This window comes from Budorcas taxicolor, chromosome 8 (assembly GCF_023091745.1).
Source record: "Budorcas taxicolor isolate Tak-1 chromosome 8, Takin1.1, whole genome shotgun sequence".
Lineage (NCBI taxonomy): Eukaryota > Metazoa > Chordata > Mammalia > Artiodactyla > Bovidae > Budorcas > Budorcas taxicolor.
In genome coordinates this window covers 64,704,391-64,727,147 of record NC_068917.1, presented here as the reverse complement: position 1 = coordinate 64,727,147, position 22,757 = coordinate 64,704,391, and the positions used below count along the sequence as shown (strand labels likewise).

The window sequence follows — 22,757 nt, the reverse complement described above, 5'->3', positions numbered from 1 at the left end:
AACAACCTTTTCAGCTAAACCAGTGCATAATGGTTAAATATCCTGGAAATGTCTATTTACGGTTTTCTATTTCCTCCTTGATCACTTTTGCAAAGGTGTATTTTTTGGGGTAATCTGTCAGTTTCATCAAAGTTTTCAAGTATATTGGCATAAAAGTGACCTTATTATTTTACTTTATATTGTATTTTTTATTGTCTCTTATTGTTAGGATTGTGTCATCTCTCTTTTTTCCTTAATGTATCTTACCAGAGAAGAACAAGCTTTTAAAAAATCTTTATTGTACTTTCATTTTCTATTTCATTAATTTCTGCTTTTATCTTAATCATTTCTATATATCTACTTTCATCAGATTTACTTTTTTATCTTTTTCAAGCTTTTTGAGTAAGATGCTTAGTTCATTAATTTTTAGTCTATCTTTTGACTTCACTATGATTTTTTTCTTTGATCCATCAATTATTTAGGATGTAAGTTTATAACTCTCCAAACCTTGGAATTTTAATTTTACCTGTAGTTAATTAAACTATACTGAGATCAGAGAAAAGATTTGTATGATAACAATTCTTTGATACTGGTTGAGACTTACTTTGTAGTCCAGAACACACTCAATTTTTGTACATGTTCAAACTCTGCTTCAGAGGGTGTACTCACTATTTGGCAGCAGAATTCTACATCTGCCAACTAAGTCAAGGTTATTAATAACATTAAAATCTTCTAAATTAAAAAAATAATTAGTTCTAAGTTTAAACAAGAGGCTGTCTTAAAGATAATCAGTAGCTCTATGCTTGGCTCAAACACTATGCATAACTAGAAATCTTTAAGAATATTCCCCTAGTTTTACATATGAGCTCTAAGGAATATTTCAGAAACTTATAATTATTTCCCAAAATTCAACTCTTTCAGTTCTCTATCAGGAGATATTCTATTGAAGTGTTTCACAACACAGACATTAGTGACAGTTTAGATGGGATGACTGGTCCACTGTGCAAACTATCCCATGCACTGCAGGATGTTTACAAACTCTGATCTCTACTGACTAAATGTGAGTAGAAATCCTCTTCTCTTCTCCTGTAGTGACCACTAAAACTGCACTACACATTATTTCTAAACATTCCCCTAACATCAGTACCACTCTAACTGAGAAACTACTCTCTTAATGCATGAAAACAAACTTCAAAATTTACAAAATAGATTTAGAATTGAAGGATCAAAGGAAAACATTTCAGTTCCACAAGGAAAAAACAAAATAATTTTTCCTTAAATTCAGGAAACTCATCTTATAAACCAGTTTTCATCATTAACTTGGTCTTGGTTAAGTATTTGGTACTTGATCTCAAGTACGAAGTATTTGGTCTTTTTTCTACATAATTTTCTCCAAGTGTTTTAGTCACGATATATGACTAAGTGCAAGGAACGAAAGACAGAATCACTTTCTGATTGTTTTTCCCAAAGCCAGTTTCTTTCTTCTAAAGAAACATGAGAGCTAAGAAAGAACACCAAGTTTTTTTTTACCATTTTAAAAACATTTTTTTGTTGTTCATAATCCTAACATAGTCTCCTGTTCACAAACCTGTTGGTGTCCCAAATAATGACATTTCCATCAAATCCTGATGTTACTAAGAGTCTTGTATTAGTATCATATTCGATGTTCTTCACCCAGCTAGTGTGACCATGTAAAGTGCATACTTTCGTGTTCAGTTTTCTCAGATCCCAAAGGGCTATTGTAGTGTCATCAGAACAGGTGGCAAACAGCCGGTTATCAAGAAATCTACAAAGCAGAAAAGAAAAACTGGTTTATTTAATCTCTTATTAAAAAAAACTGCTATGTTACCTAATCAAGAAAACAAACCAAAAAAGGACTACAAACTTACTGTACAAACCCAGTGATTCTAATATATAATAGTAGTAAGTATACTTTACATAACCAGAGGATACTAGGAGTTAATGAGGACCATGTTGTAATTTTATCTACTTGTGTTAAATTATTTTATTGAAAACCAGAAATAGAGGTAGGTGTTTAGAGAACAATGCCAGAGAAAACGAATTTTAGAATCTGTATGGGAAACACAAATGGTAACAGACAATAGGAGACAAAGGAGATTTTGAATACTTAACTGCAGGTGAAACACATTAAGCATAAACCGTTCAAAATTATGACAAATATTTACTTTGCTACAAATAACATCACTTTCTATTTAGTGTACATTTCTCTTTAAAATATATTTACATATACAAAATTTTTAATCAATTCAAAGTAAAAGTGAAAGTGTTTAGTCACCCAGTTGTGTCCTATTCTTTGTGACCTCATGGACTACAGCCCACAGGGTCCTCAGTCCATGAAATTCTCCAGGCAAGAATACTGGAGAGGGTTGTCATTCCCTTCTCCAGGGGATCTTCCCGACCCAGGGATCAAACCTGGGTCTCCTGCATTGCACGCAGATTCTTTACCAATTGAGCCACCAGGAAAGCCCAATTAATTCAAAGGCATTCCCCAAATAATCTTGCTTCTAGGACAACGAAGAAGAAATGGAAAAATTCTTAAAAAGGTACTGTCTTGAACCAAGATTAAACCAGGAAGAAACAGAAAATACGAACAGATCAATTATCAGTAATAAAATTCAATCAGTAATTTTAAAAGTCCTCACAGGGAATTCCCTAATGACCCAGTAGTTAGAACTCTGCTTTCACTGCTGAGGGCCAGGTTCCATCCCTGGATGGGGAACTAAGATCCTGAAAGCCACATGGCACAGCCAAGTAAATAAATTAATAAATATTTTAAAATTTAAAAATAAAAATAAAAACTCCCCACAAACAGAAGTCCAGGACCAAATGGCTTCACAGATGAATTCTACCAAACATTTAGGGAAGAGTTAAAATCTATCCTTCTCAAACTGTTCTAAAAAATTGCAGAGGAAGGAACACTCTCAAACTCATTCTATGCACATAGTAATTACAGGCCAGTATCACTGATAAACAAAGATGCAAAAATCCTCAATAAAATATTAGCAAACTAAATCCAACAATATGAAGAGGATCATACAACATGATCAAGTCGGACTTTATCCCAGGGATGCAAAGATTTTTCAGTATCCACAAATCAATGAGTGTGATAAACCACCTTAAGAAATTGAAGAATAAACACCATATGATCATCTCAACATAATGCAAACAAAGCTTTTGATAAAGTTCAGCATCCATTTATGATTAAAAACTCTCCAGAAAGCAGGTATAGAGGGAATCTGGCTTAATATAAGGCAATATATGACAAAGCCATAGTTATCATACTCAATCGTGAAAAGCTGAGGGCATTTCCTTTTACCACATTATCGATCAGAGACATATCAATACATCTTTTGTTACCCCAAAATTATTTACCAGAGACATTTCAATATTCATTTACATAACAAATTGCCAGCCATAGGCATTAATTTCTGCAAAAACCCCCCAGTCAATAATGCGTTAATATCAGAAACAAAACAAGGATGTCCATTCTGAAGTCCTATCCACAGCAATTAGAGATGAAAAAGAAATAAAAGGACTCCAAATAGGAAAGGAAAAAGTAGAACTCACTGCTTGCAGATGACATGATACTACTTAACAGAAAATCCTAAAGATACCACAGAAAACTATTAGAGCACATCAACAAATTTGGTAAAGTTGCAGGATACAAAATATACAGAAATCTGTTGCAGTTCTACATGCTAACAATGAACTATCAGAAAGAGAAATTAAGGAAACAATTCCATTTACCATCATGTCAAAGAGCATAAAATACCTAGGAATAAACCTACCTAAGGAGATAAAAGACCTATACTTAGAAAACTATAATACACTGATGCAAGAAACTGAAGATGAGAAGATGACAAAGAAAGATATGTGTCCTTGGGATAGAAGACCTACTATTATTGTTAAAATAACCATACTGCCCAAGGCAGTCTACAGATTGAATGTAATCCCTATCAAGATACCAAAGGCATTTTTCACAGAACTAGAACAAGTAATTTTAAAATTTGTATGGAAACACAAAGACTCCAAATAGCCAAAATAATCTTGAGAAAGAACAGAGGTGGAAGAATCATGCTCTCTGACTTTGGACTATACTGTGCTGTGCTTAGTCATTCCTCGTGTCTGACTCTTTGCAACCTCATGGACTGTAGCCAGCCAGGCTCCTATGTCCATGGGGCTTCTCAATACAAGAATACCGGTGGGTTGCTATGCCCTCCTCCAGGGTATCTTCCCAACCCAGGGATTGAACTTAGGTCGTCTGCATTGCAGGCAGATTCTTTACCATCTGAGCCACCAAGGAAGCCCTCAGACTATACTACCAAGCTACAATAATCAAAGCATTATAGTACTGGCACAAAAACACACACAGATCAATGGAACAGGATGCAGAGCCCAGAAATAAACCCACACACCTATGGTCAATTAATCTATGAGAAAGAGGCAAGAATATACAATGGAGAAAAGAAAATTTCTTCAATAAGTAGTGCTGGAAAACTAGACATGTAAGAGAATGAAATTTGAACATTCTCTAACACCATATACAAAAATAAATTCAAAATGGATTAATGACCTAAATCTAAGACCAGATACTATACAACTCCTAGAAGAAAACATAAGGCAGAACACTGTTTGAAATAAAACACAGCATTTTTTTTAATCTATCTCCTAAAGCAGAGGAAACAAAAATAGGATTTAAGTAAACTTAAAAGCTTTTGCACAACAAAGGCGACCATAAACCAAATGAAAAGACAACTCACAAAATGAGAGAAAATATTTGCCAGTGATTTGACCAACAAGGGATTAATCCCCCAAATATACGAACAGCTCACACAGCTCAAAATCAAAACCACCACCCAATCAAAAAAATGAGCAAAAATCTAGACATTTCTCCAAAGAGGTCATACCAATGGCCAGACAGCACATGAAAAGATGCTAATATTTTGAAAAACATGCTGCTGCTGCTGCTGCTAAGTTGTTTCAGTCGTGTCCAACTCTGTGTGACATGCTGGACATTGCTAATTATTAGAGAAATGCAAATCAAAGCTACAATGAGGTACCAATCAGAATGGCCGTCAACAAAAAGTCTACAAACAATAAATGCTAGAGTGGGTGTGGGGAAAAAGGGAACCCTCCTACACTGTTGCTGTGAATGTAAACTGGTACCGTCACTATGGGGTACATTATGGAGGTTCCTTAAAAGTCTAAAAACATAACTGCTATATGATCCAGCAGTCCCACCCCTGAGCATATATCCAGAAAAAAACCATACTTTGAAAATACCTGGGACATGCACCCCAATGTTCATTGTAGCACTATTTACCATAGCTAAGACATGGAAGCAACCTAAATATCCAGTGACTGATGAATGGATAAAGAAGATATATATATACAGGTTGGCCAAAAAGTTCATTTGGCCAATCCAATATAATAGACTACTACTCAGCCATAAAAAGGAAAGAAATAATGCCATTAGCAGGCACCATGAATGCAACCAGATGTTATTACACTAAGTGAAGTGTCAGAAAGAGAAATAACACATGATATCACTTACACGTGGAATCTAAAATATGGCACTGCTGCTGCTGCTAAGTCACTTCAGTTGTGTCCAACTCTGTGCGACCCCATAGATGGCAGCCCACCAGGCTCCCCCGTCCCTGGGATTCTCCAGGCAAGAACACTGGAGTGGGTTGCCATTTCCTTCTCCAATGCATGAAAGTGAAAAGTGAAAGTGAAGTCGCTCAGTCGTGTCCGACTCTTAGCAACCCCATGGACTGCAGCCTACCAGGCTCCTCCATCCATGGGATTTTCCAGGCCAGAGTACTGGAGTGGGGTGCCATCACCTTCTCCGAATGAACCTATCTACAGAATAGAAACAGACTCACAGACACAGAGTGATTGCCAAGACTTGTGATTGCCAAGGGGTGGGGGTGTTGGGCAGAAGAACGATGGACTGGGAGTCTGGGGTTAGTGTATGCAAACTAATATATTTAGAATGGATAAACAACAAGGTCCTACCTGTATACCCTGTATATCACAGGGAACTATATCTAATCTGGTGGGATAAAACATAATGGAAAAGAACATAAAAAAAGAATGTATGTATGTATATAACTGGGTCACCTATACAGCAGAAACTACAACATTGTATAAATCAATTATACATCAAAAAAAAAGACGTGGTACATATATATAATGGAATCTTACTCAGCTATAAAAAAGAATGAAATACTCTAGAATTCAGTATAAAAAATAGATGCACAGAAATAATACAAATATTAAGAAACATATATAGAAAAAAAAATGTGGAGAAAAAGGAACCCTCATACACTGCTCATGGGAATGTATGGATACAGGCACTGTGGAAAACAGAGGTTTCTCAAAAAACTAAATTAGACCCATGTGACCCAGCAATTCTACTCCTGGATATATATCTGAAAAAAAAAATTCAAAAATATATATGCACTCCAATGTGCACAGGAGCATTATTTACAGTTGCTGTGGTATGAAAATAACCCATGTGTCTATCAACAGATGAATGGATAAAGAAGATGTGGTGTATATATATGGACTACTCAGACATAAAAAGGAATGAAATTTTACCTGCACCAAAATGGATGGACTTGGAGGGCATTATGCTAAGGGAAATAAGTCAGACAGAGAAAGACAAATACTATATGATATCATTTATAAGTGGAATCTAAAAACTACAACAAATTAGTGAATAAAACAAAAAAGAAGCAGATGAACGGATACAGAGAATAAACTAATGGTTACCTGCAGTGTGAAGAGGGAAGCAAGGCGGGGGTGGGGGGGGGGGGCAGAAGAGGGATAGGAAGAGGAAAGGGGAGGGTTATTACGGGATTATATGAAATCATCTATGAGAAACTTTTTAAAATTGTAAAGTAAAAGTGAAAGTTGCTCAGTCGAGTCTGACTCTTTGTGACCCCACGGAATGTACAGGCCATGGGATTCTCCAGGCCAGAATACTGGAGTGGGTACCTGTTCCCTTCTCCAGGGGATCTTCCCAACCCAGGGACCGAACCCAGGTCTCCCACATTGCAGGCAGATTCTTTACCAGCTGAACCACCAGGGAAGCCCTTAAAATTGTAAAGCACTACACAATTTTTAAAATCTTTCGTTCACCAAAAAGAAGGGAAAACGTGCCATTATTTTTAATCTATTAAACTGGAGTGGGTAGCCACTCCCTTCTCCAAGGTATCTTCCCAACCCAGGGATCAAACCCAGGTCTCCTGCACTGCAAGCAGATTTTTTACCATCTGAGCCATCAGGGAAGCCCATTATTTCAAATGCATTCCCCAAATAATCTCACTTAGCGACATTTTATTAGGATCAGTCAAGATTACAAAATAATTAACACTTTTCTAAGGCAATAGAAATGAAAGACAAAAGAGATAAATGGCACTTATGCAAACTTATAAGCTTCTGCATAGCAAAGAAAACCATAAACCAAACAAAAAGACAACCTACAGATTGGGAGAAAGTACTTGCAAAATGGGACCTCCACGGGCTTAATTTCCAAAATTTACAAAAGCTTGTACAACTTAATAACAAAAAACCCAATCAAAAAATGGGCAGAAGACCTATATAGACATTTCTCCAAAGAAAACATCTAGATAGCCAGTTCAGTTCAGTTCAGTTCAGCTCAGTCACTCATTCGTGTCTGACTCTTTGCAACCCCATGAATCGCAGCACACCAGGCCTCCCTATCCATCACCAACTCCCGGAGTTCACTCAAACTCATGTCCATTAAGTTGGTGATGCCATCCAGCCATCTCATCCTCTGTTGTCCCCTTCTTCTCCTGCCCCCAATCCCTCCCAGCAACAGAGTCTTCTCCAATGAGTCAACTCTTCGCATGAGGTGGCCAAAGTACTGGAGCTTCAGCTTTAGCATCAGTCCTTCCAATGAACACCCAGGAATGATCTCCCTCAGAATGGACTGGTTGGATCTTCTTGCAGTCCAAGGTACTCTCAAGAGTCTTCTCCAACACCACAGTTCAAAAGCATCAATTCTTCAGAGCTCAGCTTTCTTCACAACCCAACTCTCACAACCATACATGACCACTGGAAAAACCATAGCCTTGACTAGACGGACCTTTGTTGGCAAAGTAATGTCTCTGCTTTTCAACATGCTATCTAGGTTGGTCATAACTTTTCTTCCAAGGAGTAAGCATCTTTTAATTTCATGGCTGCAGTCACAATCTGCAGTGATTTTGGAGCCCCCAGAAAATAAAGTCTGACACTGTTTCCACTGTTTCCCCATCTATTTCCCATGAAGTGATGGGACCAGATGCCATGGTCTTCATTTTCTGAATGTTGAGCTTTAGGCCAACTTTTTCAGTCTCCACTTTCACTTTCATCAAGAGGCTTTTTAGTTCCTCTTCAATTTCTGCCATAAGGGTGGTGTCATCTGCATATCTGAGGTTATTGATATTTCTCCCGGCAATCGAGATTCCAGCTTATGCTTCTTCCAGTCAGTTTCTCATGATGTACTCTGCATAGAAGTTAAATAAGCAGGGTGACAATATACAGCCTTGATGTACTCCTTTTCCTATTTGGAACCAGTCTGTTGTTCCATGTCCAGTTCTAACTGTTGCTTCCTTACCTGCATATAGGTTTCTCAAGAGGCAGGTCAGGTGGTCTGGTATTCCCATCTCTTTCACAATTTTCCACAGTTTATTGTGATCCACACAGTCAAAGGCTTTGGCATAGTCAATAAAGCAGAAATAGATGTTTTTCTGGAACTCTCTTGCTTTTTCCATGATCCAGCAGATGCTGGCAATTTGATCTCTGGTTCCTCTGCCTTTTCTAAAGCCAGCTTGAACATCTGGAAGTTGACGGTTCACATATTGCTGAAGCCTGGCTTGGAGAATTTTGAGCATTACTTTACTAGCATGTGAGATGAGTGCAATTGTGTGGTAGTTGGAGCATTCTTTGGCATTGCCTTTTTTGGGGATTGGAATGAAAACTGACTTTTTCCAGTCCTGTGGCCACTGCTGAGTTTTCCAAATTTGCTGGCATATTGAGTGCAGCACTTTCACAGCATCATCTTTCAGGATTTGAAGCAGCTCAACTGGAATGCCATCTCCTCCACTACCTTTGTTCATAGTGATGCTTTCCAAGGCCCACTTGACTTCACATTCCAAGATGTCTGGCTCTAGGTGAGTGATCACACCATTGTGATTATCTTGGTCATGAAGATCTTTTTTGTACAGCTCTTCTGTGTATTCTTGCCACCTCTTCTTAATATCTTCTGCTTCTGTTAGGTCACTACCATTTCTGTCCTTTATCGAGCCCATCTTTGCATGAAATGTTCCCTTGGTATCTCTAGTCTTTCCCATTCTGTTGTTTGCCTCTATTTCTTTGCACTGATCGCTGAGGAAGGCTTTCTTATCTCTTCTTGCTATTCTTTGGAACTCTGCATTCAGATGCTTATATCTTTCCTTTTCTCCTTTGCTTTTCACTTCTTTTCACAGCTATTTGTAAGGTCTCCTCAGACAGCCATTTTGGTTTTTTGCATTTCTTTTCCATGGGGATGGTCTTGATCCCTCTCTCCTGTACAATGTCATGAACCTCCGTCCATAATTCATCAGGCACTCTATCTATCAGATCTAGTCCCTTAAATCTATTTCTCACTTCCACTGTATAATCATAAGGGATTTGATTTAGGTCATACCTGAATGGTCTAGCAGTCTTCTCTACTTTCTTCAATTTAAGTCTGAATTTGGTAATAAGGAGTTCATGATCTGAGCCACAGTCAGCTCCTGGTCTTGTTTTTGTTGACTGTATAGAGCTTCTCCATCTTTGGCTGCAAAGAATATAATCAGTCTGATTTCGGTGTTGACCATCTGGTGATGTCCATGTGTATAGTCTTCTCTTGTGTTGTTGGAAGAGGGTGTTTGCTATGACCAGTGCATTTTCTTGGCAAAACTCTATTAGTCTTTGCCCTCCTTCATTCCGCATTCCAAGGCCAAATTTGCCTGTTACTCCAGGTGTTTCTTGACTTCCTACTTTTGCATTCCAGTCCCCTATAATGAAAAGGATATCCTTTTTTGGTGTTAGTTCTAGAAGGTCTTGTAGGTCTTCATAGAACTGTTCAGCTTCTTCAGCATTACTGGTTGGGGCATAGACTTGGATTACTGTGATATTGAATGGTTTGCCTTGGAAATGAACAGAGATCATTCTGTCGTTTTTGAGACTGCATCCAAGTACTGCATTTCAGACTCTTTTGGCTACTCCATTTCTTCTAAAGGATTCCTGCCTGCAGTAGTAGATATAATGGTCATCTGAGTTAATTCACCCATTCCAGTCCATTTTAGTTCGCTGATTCCTAGAATGTCGACGTTCACTCTTGCCATCTACTATTTGACCACTTCCAATTTGCCTTGATTCATGGACCTGCCATTCCAGGTTCCTATGCAATATTGCTCTTTACAGCATTGGATCTTGCTTCTATCACCAGTGACATCCACAACAGGCTATTGTTTTTGCTTTGGCTCCATCCCTTCATTCTTTCTGGAGTTATTTCTAACTCCAGAAAGATAGCCAATAGGCACATGAAAAGATGTTCAACAATGCTAATTAACAGAGAAATGCAATTCAAAACTACAATGTGGTATCCCCTTACACCAGTCAGGATGGCCATCATTAAAAAGTATACAAATAATTAATGCTGGAGAGTGTGTAAAGAAAAGGGAACCCTTCTACAATGTTGGTGGGAATGTAAACTGGTATAAGCACTATGGAAAACAGTATGGAGGTTCCTTAAAAAACTAAAAACAGAATTGTCATATGATCCAGCAATCCCATTCCTGGGCATATATCAGAAAAACTCTAATTCAAAAAAATATATGTACCCCAATGTTCATAGCAGCATTATTATAATAGCCAAGACACAGAAGCAACCTAGATGTCCATGGACAGATGAATGAATAAAGAGGATGTGATAATATATACATATATAAAGGAATACTACTCAGCCATAAAAAAGAATGAAATAACACCATTTGCAAACATGGATGGACTTAAAGATTATCATACTAAATGAAGATAACATATGATATCACTCATAATGGGGAATCTAAAAGATGATATACAAATCAATTTATTCACAAAACAGAAACAGACTCACAGCCCACGAAAACAAACTTATGGTTATAAAAGGGGAAAGTGGGTGGATAAATTAGGAGTTTGGGATTAGCAGATACAAACTATTATTTGTAACACAGATAAACAACAAGATCCTACTGTATAGCACAGGGAACTATATTAAATATGTTGTAATAAACCATTATGGAGAGAATATGAAAAGAATATATATAACTGAATCATTTGCTATTCCCCAGAAAACACAACATTGTAAATCAATTATACTTCAATAAAAACAAAAACACAACAATTAAAATACCCTATAATTCAGATTTTATTTTATACTAAGTTCTCAATCAGTGGGAATATTTTTACAAATATTTAAAAACTATAACCTATCACATTTGAATTTCTGCTTAATTCAATATTAGGATGCTTTCTCTAACATATACTATTCTATGTAACTACCTTATCTCTCAAGAAAAGAATTCCTCCAAGATAAAATTATATAGAATTATTTTCTATCAGAAATCAATATCCACAAGCACCATAATGGCCTTCCTGAAACAATTTTAAAAATTCCAGGCTTTTGTACAGGCTGTTTCTGCTACCTGAAACCACATTCTCCTGATCTCTTGACCTGGCTAACACTTATTTCCTTTTTAATACTCAATAATTAGCCCTTCTAGGAAAACCTCTTTCTATATCCAGTCTGGGCCAGATTTACTGATCTTCTAATTTCCCAAAGCACTCTATACTTCTATCACAACACTTACTGTTACCGTGTAAGGAATAACTTTAAAAGCGTATAAACTCCTTGAAGGCAGGCAAACCTGTGTGCATAACTCATGGTTAGATCTTGTAGTACCCAAAGCACACATTTCTACTCACAAATTCACAACTATTTATTAAATGAATGAGCACTTCACTGCCTAGTGGAGAAGGCATTAAAATATATAGCTATACAAAATAAATATGTTGAGCAAGCAAAGAAAAGAGGACAGTTAGGAAATGTTTCATGGTGGAATCATTTGAACTTGTTTTTTAAAAAAATGAGTAGGAACTCCCTAAGGGCAAGGGGTAAGCAAAGGTATAAAGGTATGCACAGGGATGGTGTACTCTGAGGCAACAGCAGTTAGATGTGCTGTGTGTGGAAAACTAGAGACAAGTAGAGCATAAATCATGGAATCATTCTATAGTGATTCCCAGTAACTATTTCTTAATTATAAATACATATCCATTAAAAGTATTTTTTAAATGGGAAAAATCCACTACCAAAAATAACCACTGAAATTGATATTTAGCTTAATTCATGTATCTCATGCTTAATATTATTTTATAAATATTTTACATGTCATTATTTATTGACAAAAAAAATTTTAATGGCTGAATAGCATTCACTATGAATGAATCATAATCTTTTCTCTTTTTTAAACTAACTTGCAAATTGCTGGATGTTTAGATTGCTGCCAATTTACTACTATTCAAAACACTATGATGAACATCCTAACAGTCAAACATTAACCACATTCCTAGTTATTTTTCTAAATACATTTGCAGAAAAATGTATTGCTAAGTAAAAAGAGACTTTTTAAATGTAAGGCTTTTGAATATAAATAGCCAAACTGTCCTCAGAACATAATAACAACTAGTTCCACGAGCAGTTAGAATAGTGTCTGTTTCTTCAAACCCTTCCCACACAAGTTATACCTTAATTCTGTTAAGTGCAAGGAAAAAAATATCATCTTGTTTTAAGCTGAAATGTTTATTCTTAGTAAAGTTAAACATTTTTTTCATATTAATTGGAAGATTATATTTCTTCTGGGAATTGCTATTCCATATTCCTTACTGATTTCCCTCTTGTAATATTATTTATTGAGTTATAAAATCTGTTTATAATAAGGATAATATACTTCAGTTTTTCAAATACAGCATGTTGAATGTTTTATATATGTTTCTATCTATAAATGTGATTTATAGTTTTTGCTATATGAAAATTTTAATTATACTGTCAAATCCATTTTCCCCTTATAGTTTTAAATTTACTGATGAGGCTTTTAAAAGTAGAAGTATTTCAAAGACTTCCACATTTGACAGGAATTATATGATTTTAAAAAATACAAAATGGCAAAGGCTAATGGAAAGTCAAACTTTTTAAACTGATTATCATCATAAAAGCATCTTCATACATTTGAAAAATTTAGGGAAAAACCCTGATATTTAGTATAGAAAGTATATAATGTACATATGGATTTAAAACCCCAGTGGGATTATATTGCTGTAGACCATACCAGTTCACCCTGAAGGGTTTTAAGCAAAAAAGTAACATGATTGGTTAAGACTTTCAGAAGAATCTCTGAGCTGACCAGGTTCCAAAAGTATATTCATAAAAAATAAAATAAAGTGAGGGATAAGTTTAAAAATTTTGTCAATAAGGTCACTGAAAAAAAATTACCATTGTTGCATAAAAGGATATTTTAGTATCAGTAATGCAGAAAATATAATCTTGGAAGTTAGTAATTTTGAACTGAATAAGTTTAATGAAAAATTCAATAATTAGACTTTAGTTTCCTCATTTTTTGCCTCAAAATATATGTTCAGTTATTCAGTCATGTGCGACTCTTTGCAACCCTATAGACCTACAGACTGCAGCACGCCAGGCTTCCATGTCCTTCACAATCTGCTGGAGTTGGCTCAAACTCACGTCCATTTAATCGGCAATGCCATCCAACCATCTCATCCTCTGTTGTCCCCTTCTCTTGCCTTTGCCTTCAGTCTTTCCCAGCATCAAGGTCTTTTCCAGTGAGTCGCCTCTTTGAGTCAGGTGGCCAAAGTATTGGAGCTTCAGCTTCAGCATCAGTTCTTCCAATGAATATTTAGTGTGGATCTCCTTGCAGTTCAAGGAGTGCTATACAGTGCTGAATAAAACAAAGACTTGTGTGTCTTACAGGTGTAAGGAAGGGAGGAAGGAAGATGACTGATGGTAAGAACTCCTTAAAGTATTGGAGCTTCAGTTTCAATAACAGTCCTTCCAATGAATATTCAGGGTTGATTTCCTTTAGGATTGACTGGTTTGATCTCCATGCAGTCCAAAAGATTCTCAAGTTCTCCAGCACCACAATTTGAAAGTTATCAATTCTTCAGCACTCAGTCTTCTTTATGGACCAACTCCCTCACATCCACACATGACTCCTGGAAAAACCACAGCTTTGATATATGGACCTTTGTCGGCAAAGCACATGAGCTCAGTCAAGTCCAACTCTTGGTAACCCCATGAACTGTAGCCCAGTAGGCTCCCATGTCCATGGAAATTTTCAGGCAAGACCACTGGATTAGGTTGCCATTTTTTCATCAGGGGAGGGATCTTTCTGACCCAGGGATTGAACCCATGTCTCCTGTGTCTCCTGCATTGGTAGGCAGATTTGTTATCACTGCACCACCTACAAAACCCTAAAGTGATGTCCCTGTTTTTTAATACACTGTCTTATGGCTGCAGTCACCATCTACAGTGATTTTGAAGCTCAAGAAAAGAAAATCTGCCACTGTTTCCATTCTTTCCCCATCTATCTGCCATTAAGTGAAGGGACCAGATGCCATGATCATAGCTTTTTGAATGCTGAGCTTTAAGCCAGCTTTTTCACTCTCCTCTTTCACTCTCATCAAGAGGTTCCTTAGTTCCTCTTTACTTTCTGCCATTAGAGTGGTATCATCTGCATATCTGAGGTTGTTGATATTTCTCCTAGCAATCTTGATTCCAGCTTGTGATTTATCCAGCCCAGCCTTTCTGCATATGAGTTAAATAAATAGGGTGACAATATACAGCCTTGTCATACTCCTTTCCCAATTTTGAACTAGTTAGTTGTTCCATGTCCAGTTCTAACTGTTGCTTCTTGACCAGCATACAGGTTTCTCAGGAGACAAGTAAGGTGGTCTGTACTCCTATCTCTTTAAGAATTTTCCAGTTTGTTGTGTTCCACACAGTCAAAGGCTTTAGCATAGTCAATGAAGCAGTAGATGTTTTTCTGGAATTCCCTTGTTTTCTCCATGATCCAACGAATGTTGGCAATTTGATCTCTGGTTTCTCTGCCTCTTCAAAACCCAGTTTGTACATCTGGAAGTTCTAAGTTCATGCACTGCTGAAGCCTAGCTTGAAGGATTTTGAGCAAAACCTTGCTAGCATGTGAAATGAGCACAACTGTATGGTAGTTTGAACATTCTTTGGCATTGCCCTTCTTTAAGGATTGGAATGAAAAGTGACCTTTTCCAGTCAGTCCTGTGACCACTGCTGAGTTTTCCAAATTTGCTGGCATAATGAGTGCTACAGTTTAACTGCATCATCTTTTAGGATTTTAAAAAGCTCAGCTGGAATTCCATCACCTCCACTTGCTTTGTTCACAATAATGCTTCCTAAGGCCCACTTGACTTCACATCCCAGGATGTGGCTCTAGGACATAATGTGTGCTCACTTGACAAGCGGTGTCAGACTCTTGGCAACCCGATGGACTGTAGCCCATCAGGCTCCATTGTCTATGGGATTTCCCACGCAAGAATACTGGAATGGGTTGCCATTTCCCTCTCCAGGGGATCTCTCTGACTCGGATCGAACCTGCGTCCCCTGCACTGACAGGCAGATTCTTTACCACTGAGCCACCAAGGAAGCCTAGGATATAATAGAATCCCATTTAACTCTAACACATGACTATAGGAGTTCTGGATAAATTGAGGTTTTCATTTTCAGAGGATGACTGGTAAAGGATAACAGCAACTGAAACTGAATTTTCTTAAAACAGGTACCAACATTTCATTGTACAAGGGAAATAAAACCAAAATCATATAATAAGCCTTTTTACATTTAATTATATGCAAATTCTTAGAAAAAGAATAAATTAAATATATGGGTTTTTACATAACATTTCCAATGAAATTATGATGCAGAATATGACATCCTTACTTCACATTTGAATTCTGTACTATAATAAAAAGAGGGCCATTTCTGTATAATATTCAAGATCTTCATCAATTTTCCCAAAGGCCTTTCCCTTAGTCCTATGAGATATTCACTTAATTCTCTGAAGTTTCTATCATGTCATCAATTCTGTCGTTCTCTTTTTTCTAACTGATAACTGGTCTAACTCTACCATATCCTCATTTGCCAATGATTTTGACCAGTTCTTTAGTATCACTTCTCAGGGTCTTGCAAAATTGTACATCCTTTACAAGATCAGAAATTTCATGTTCCCCATGATAAGGACTGTACCTACATTATATTGTCTGAAATATAACAATCAGAAAAAGACCAACAAAGACAATAGGAAGGAAAAGAAGATCCTAGAATATTTATATGGGCACTGATTTTTTTTAACTGCCATGTGGCTAAGTAAAGAGTCTTATGATAACTTCACTTCCTCTTACAACCTCATAACTAGGGAACCTTGATTATTATATGGCCTCAAATCCTCATACAGAGTCCTCATGAATGAGAAAGAAGGCTGTATAATGGGCTTAAGAATTTAAATTACATATTTTCTCCCTTACTTTTACATGAAGCAATAGAAAATACAAATATCAGTATTTTAACTTTACAAGATAAGCAAACCTCAAAACTAAGAAATGAACTACAAAACAGTACTAAGTATGTGGAAAATGACTATCCAGAACCAAACTGGGAAATGCATGCCTGTATCTCTGAACAGTACACTGAGGTGGTCCAATGGAACTAAGTATGAATTCCAGCTCTATCACTTACTATATATAAGAGCATAGGCAAATCTCTATCCGAGTTACAGTTTCTTCATTCCTTAAAAATGGGTACAATATCTGTCTCACATCAGGATACTGTGAGGATTAAATAATACAGTGTATTAAAAGTGCTTCACAAAAGGTTTGGCACATGGTAAGCACTCAAAAAATGGTAGTATTATTAATAAGTAATGCACACTTAAGCTCATGCCAGAGGATCTTTCTGATGTTTATTCAAAACACTTATGAGATATGTACTTCTAAATGGCTTCATAATCTGTTTTTCTAACAAACAGATAAGAAGCAAATCCAAATTTGTGTCAGGTACTAGAGCAAGCACACTGACAGCAGCAGATGAGAACTGATATTGAAAAAGAACACAGATTCTAACAGCAAATTAGTCAGAGGTCATTTTGCATAGGGGCAAAGAACCTGACATGTCTTTTCTGAGATGAGAAATGTTTAAATTGTAAAAATATTAGAAACATAAAGAAAATTATGAAGAATATAACAAACACCTGTGATACCTACCACCCAGCTTTATCAAATTTTAACATTTGGTTATCTTTTAGATTTTTTTTTGAACATTACAAACACAATCAAAGAACCCTGTATATCCCTCCCCAATACCATTCCCCTCCCTCCCTCTCCAGAAGGAACCACTATCCAAAATTTGTTTGTTACTCCCCTTGCAAGTTTTTAATACTATGAATTCACAACTGTATATCCATCCATAAGCAATTTAGTTTTGTTTTGCATTCAACTTATTTTGTCAGTATTTAATGAGCACCCACATGTGGCACAGTTCCAGGTGCTGGGGACAGAGCAGAGAACAAATACATGCCCTCATCAAGTTTATGTTTATTTTTAAACTTTATATAAATGGTATCACACTGTGTACAGCTCATTTCTACAATTTGTTTTTCTGGCTCAATCCTGAATTTCTGAGATACATCTCAGATGCTGATGCTTCTACTTCATTTATTTTAACTGCTGTATAGTATTCCATTGTATGAGTATACAATTTATTTATAGTCCTCTTGATGGAGATTTGTTTCCAACTTCTATTATTGAAAACGCTACAATGAAACTTCTTTCACATTGTGTCATTCATATGTGGTTTCTTTTAAACAACTGATATTCAATTTTAACCAGATATTGCTAAATTGCTCAAAATAATTTTACCAATTTATACTCCATCAAAAATGTTTAAGTGTCTATTTTTCAGCATCTTTACCAATACTTGTTCTTTATTGCTATTTTATTTGCATTTCGATGATAACTGGTAAGCTTGAAAATCTTTCCATATTTATTGCTCATTTTATTGATATTTTCTCTTAGTGAGTCTCTGCCTATTTTGCTTTAAGGTAGTTTATTCATATATTCTGGATACTAATCCTTTTCTTGGCTATGTGCATAGAAAATATCTTCTCCCACCAGCTTATTGCTCATCTTCTCACACTATTATGTCTTTAGTTACAACGAAGTTTTAAATTTTAATACAGGTGTCTTAAAAGAATCCTTTGTTGTACTTAGAATATAAATATATTCTATATTTCTTCTAAAAACAAAGAAACTGGCAGTTATTTTTAGTTATGATATGAGGTAGAAATCTAATTTCATTTTCATCTTTTATATACACACACACACACACACACACACACACACACACACACACAAAACCAATCTCTTTTCCATTTCCCCCCACTGGTTTGTAAATAACCTGCTGTCATAAATCAAATTTTCATGTAGGCATGTGTCTGTTTCTGGAAGGTCTATTTCATTTCATTGGTCACTTAATTTATCCCTGTCCTAAAATAAGGTCTGGTATCTGGAGGGGTGGGTACTCTTATCATCTCAGTCTTCCTCAAAGTTTTCTCAGACATTCTTGGTGCTTTATTATTAAGTATGAACTTTTATATCAAATTAAAAAAAAAAAAACCTTCAAAAAAAAAAAATCCTGTTGGGATTTTTATTAAAACTGCACTAAATTCATAGACTACTTTGGGGGAAGAACTGACTTCTTTATGACACTGAGTTTTCTCCTCCAGAGATTTGCATTTCTTCTTACAGATACCTCACAGCACTAGTAAGTGGGAACCAATTTAAAATTGCTGGCTGGAGGGGTTTGGACCATAAGGCAGTGTAAAGGCTGTATGAAGGCTAACTTGCGGTTAGTAACTCACAGAGATTTTTGACATGCCTCTACCCAATGCCACAGTCTAGATGAACAAGGTGGTTTCTTTCTAGAAAACTTTTATGCTGAAACTGTAGCCCTCAGCAGAATTTGTAGCCCCAGTCTTATGCATAGTTTTCTACTAGACTCCTCACCTTGAACTGGATGTAGAATTAACTCTCCTGTCCTTTGTACTTCTCATACCTGTCAAAACAGAAACTCAAAGAGTCACAGGCATTTAGCAGATGCCTCCAGGGTAAAAGCCAGCGGAATACATGTTTAATTCTTTGCATTCTTGCTTCCACTTCATTTTTGGCCCTAGGAGTCCTTACTTTCTTATCAGCTCAACTCTACATTAAAACAATATTTAAAAAAAAAAATTATCCAACATTTCTGTTTTTAGCAGAAAGGTTATTCAAAGTATTTAAAATCTTTTACAACTTAATTTTTATTTGCTTGATTTACCAGTTTTTGTATTAAAATCTCTTACTATGATTATAGACATGTATTAGTAATTCCTTATTATTGTTTTTGCTTTCTTAATTTCAAGTTGTATACAAGTTCATGATTATTATATATGCTTGGCGGATTTTTCTTTTAATATGTAGTTGCACTTTATTCTTATTAAAGAAAGCCTTTGGTCTTCCATCTGTTCAATAGCTATAACCTACATCATTTTTCTTTTCCCATTTCTGGGTAGTTTTATTTTTGGTATCTCCATAAAGAGTATATGTGTGATCTTGTTTTTTATTCAAATTGCTATCTGTCTTTGAATAAAGAAGATCAATTCATTTATATGTAAATGTAGACTATTAATATTTTGGACCTATTTCTACTTCTTGTTTTCTATTTATCTTTCCTTTCCTTTTTTAAGCTTTCCTTCTGTTTACTGATCAAGTTTTTAATAGTCTCTGCCACCCCCTGCCCTACTTTGCTGGTTTGAAAGCTATAAATGAAATGTGTATTAATTTTTTATCATATATATTTAATCATAAATTGTTCTGAAAGAGTCAGAAATTACTTAGTATTTCTGTCCTCTTCCTAAACATGATGTGAACCTTAAATGTTATACCTTCCCACTGAACAAAACTCCTTCACCCATACAACCTATTTGTTGTCACCATCCAGAGCTACACTGTGCAATTTGGTAGCCATTAGACACATGTTGCTTTTGAGTCCTTAATATGTGGTCAGTCTGCCTCAAGATGTGCTCTAAGTTTAAAATATACACTGGATTTTGAAGATTTAGCATGAAAAAAAAATGGAAGTAAAATATCTCAGTATTTTTTATACTGATTGCATGTTGAAATAATAACATTTTAGGCATACTGGAGCAAAAATTAGTGTCTTTATGTGACTACTAGAAAATTTTTAAGATAGTGCTAATCTAGAGCTTTCATTATAACTTTGTTTTAAATGCACCTTCTTCCCCCTAAAATCCTAATCTATCTTCTATTAATAATAACATTTATAATTATTATATATAATTGAAATTATTTATCTTAGAATAAGAATTTATCTGGATATGAAATGGTATTAAACATTACTTTGTCTTAGTACTGATATTTAAGATATTACTCCTTTTTCTTCTAGCATCAACTATTGGTGATAAGAAATCAGGTAGTTTAATTATCATAGCTCCATAGATAATCTGGCTTCTAACTTTGGTGGTAAGATTTTCTTTATTTTTGATATCCTAAAGTTTCATCACATCCTGTCTAGATGTGAATTTATCTTTGTTTAACCCACTAAACACTACAGTTTACTTTTAATTCAAGAATTCAGGTCTTTCTTCAATGCAAAAAAAATCTCAGCCTTTGTGTCTTCAAAATTTAGTTCTCCTCCAATCTCTGCAACTTCTTTTTTTCTGTATTTGATATATTATGTATCTCAATTAATCTCTAGGTAAAATTCTTAGTAATATTTTCCAACCCATTAATTCTCTCATCAGTGGTATACAGGGTAGTAATTACCACCTATTAAGTTTTTAATATACCAACTATATTTTTAATTTATAAAAGTTCTAGTTACTTCTTTTCCATATTAACCTATTCTTGTTTCATCTCTTTTGTTTCATAATTTTGAGCTCTCTATTAATGGAAAGTATCTGTTAACTTTTTTTTTTCCTGTTAACTTATTTGAGCATCCTAAAAATGATTTAAAGTGTCTTCCAATCAATGGAATACTATGCAGCCGTTAAAAAGAATAAAACCATCCCATAGGTACAAATATGGAATGATCTCTAAATATGTCATTAAGTGAAAAAGCCAAGGTATGTATGTGTAGAATGCTACCATTTATATAAAAGTGTATACATATATATGTGTGTGCATGTGTGTGTGCGCACATGTATGAGTGTATGTGTATATATGTTTGTACATGCATAAACTATTTCAGAGAAGATACCAAGAAATTGGTAATAGTGGTTGCCTCTGGGGAGAGGAACTGGGTGGCTAGGGGACAGAGGTGGGAGATAGACTTACTTTTCACTGTTTACCCTTTTGTACCTTTGAATTTTGTACCACGTGCATGTATTACCTAGTCAAAAAAAATAAATAATTCATTTTTTAAAATAAAGTCTTTGTTGGACTTTTACTCCATAAAAATAATTTCATCTGGAGAAAATGCCTGTTCCAGTTGCTGATTTTGTTATATTAATATTAGATTACCTTAATGAGTTTTAGAATTTTGGTTGTAGACTCCTTTTGAGTAAGAAAGATGAAAAAACAATTTCTTTCTCTTTTCCTATTTAATGATTTTATAGTTGTCCTATTTGGATTTCTGGACCCAAATCCACTACTTGGTCTCATTGGGATCAAAGCCTCCAGTTTCATGATGATATCTATCACATATGTACCTTCAATCACTGACTCAGCAATGGCTTCATTCAATTCATGGTCATGAGGCTATATAAATCTTTATCAGCTAAAAGCTATAGCCCCAGGTAATTAACAGCTTTTTCCTTTTTTCAGCCTTTCACAAATATGGGACAGATATTCCAACTAACCCCCTGGCTTCATGTAATAATTCTGGCTCTAGTTCCTGCCTCACATGAAATACTTCAGCATTTTTGATTCCTGACAGGAGCTAAACTATTACATGTCAGTGCCAGCCTGAAAACCCAGTGGACTTGTGTCTTCAACTCTGTAACAGCTTTTTGTGTGTGTTCCAGTCTGGCCATATGGCCACAAAGATGTTTATGTTGTTTCAGAGCCTAGCTGTATCTTTTGTGCTATTTAACCTACTGTTCTGTATGTTTGGAGCATTTCTTCTTTTTTTGATAATTAAAAGTAATCATTACAAAAGTCATATCATCTCATTATATAGTTTTGAAAACAGAAAATTACTCATAATCCATTCATTCTAATACATCCACTGTAAGCATTTTAAAATACTTCCTCTAACCTTTTTCTTCTGATCATGTCATATTTATACAGTTTTTATGATTTTAACCTGTACTATTTCAAGTATTTGTCCATGTTGATATCCAACATCTGTAATCATCATTTTAATGACTGTGTATTAGTTCACCAAACTATACAACTGTTATTTCCCACATTATTGAGAATTTAAGGAGCTTCAAACAATAAAGAAGTTCTCTGTGCCTATCTGTTTTTTTCCCCTCAACAGTTTGAATCTGGGGGCTGGTGGTGAGAGAGGCTAAGCAATGGCACTGCCCCAAAGCATTACAGGACTAACAAAATACATGGCTGAGGTTCATAATGATGGATGG

General features: G+C 35.6%; 1 protein-coding gene across 1 annotated transcript in view; it reads right to left on the bottom strand.

Moving 5' to 3' along the window:
- The window catches only part of DCAF10 (DDB1 and CUL4 associated factor 10), a 51,917-nt gene that overhangs the window by 14,301 nt on the left and 14,859 nt on the right, over positions 1-22,757 (bottom strand). Inside the window, exon 3 of the mRNA XM_052645130.1 lies at positions 1,568-1,765. Coding sequence (XP_052501090.1) covers positions 1,568-1,765 — 198 coding nt within the window. The remainder of the gene's footprint in view (positions 1-1,567; positions 1,766-22,757) is intronic.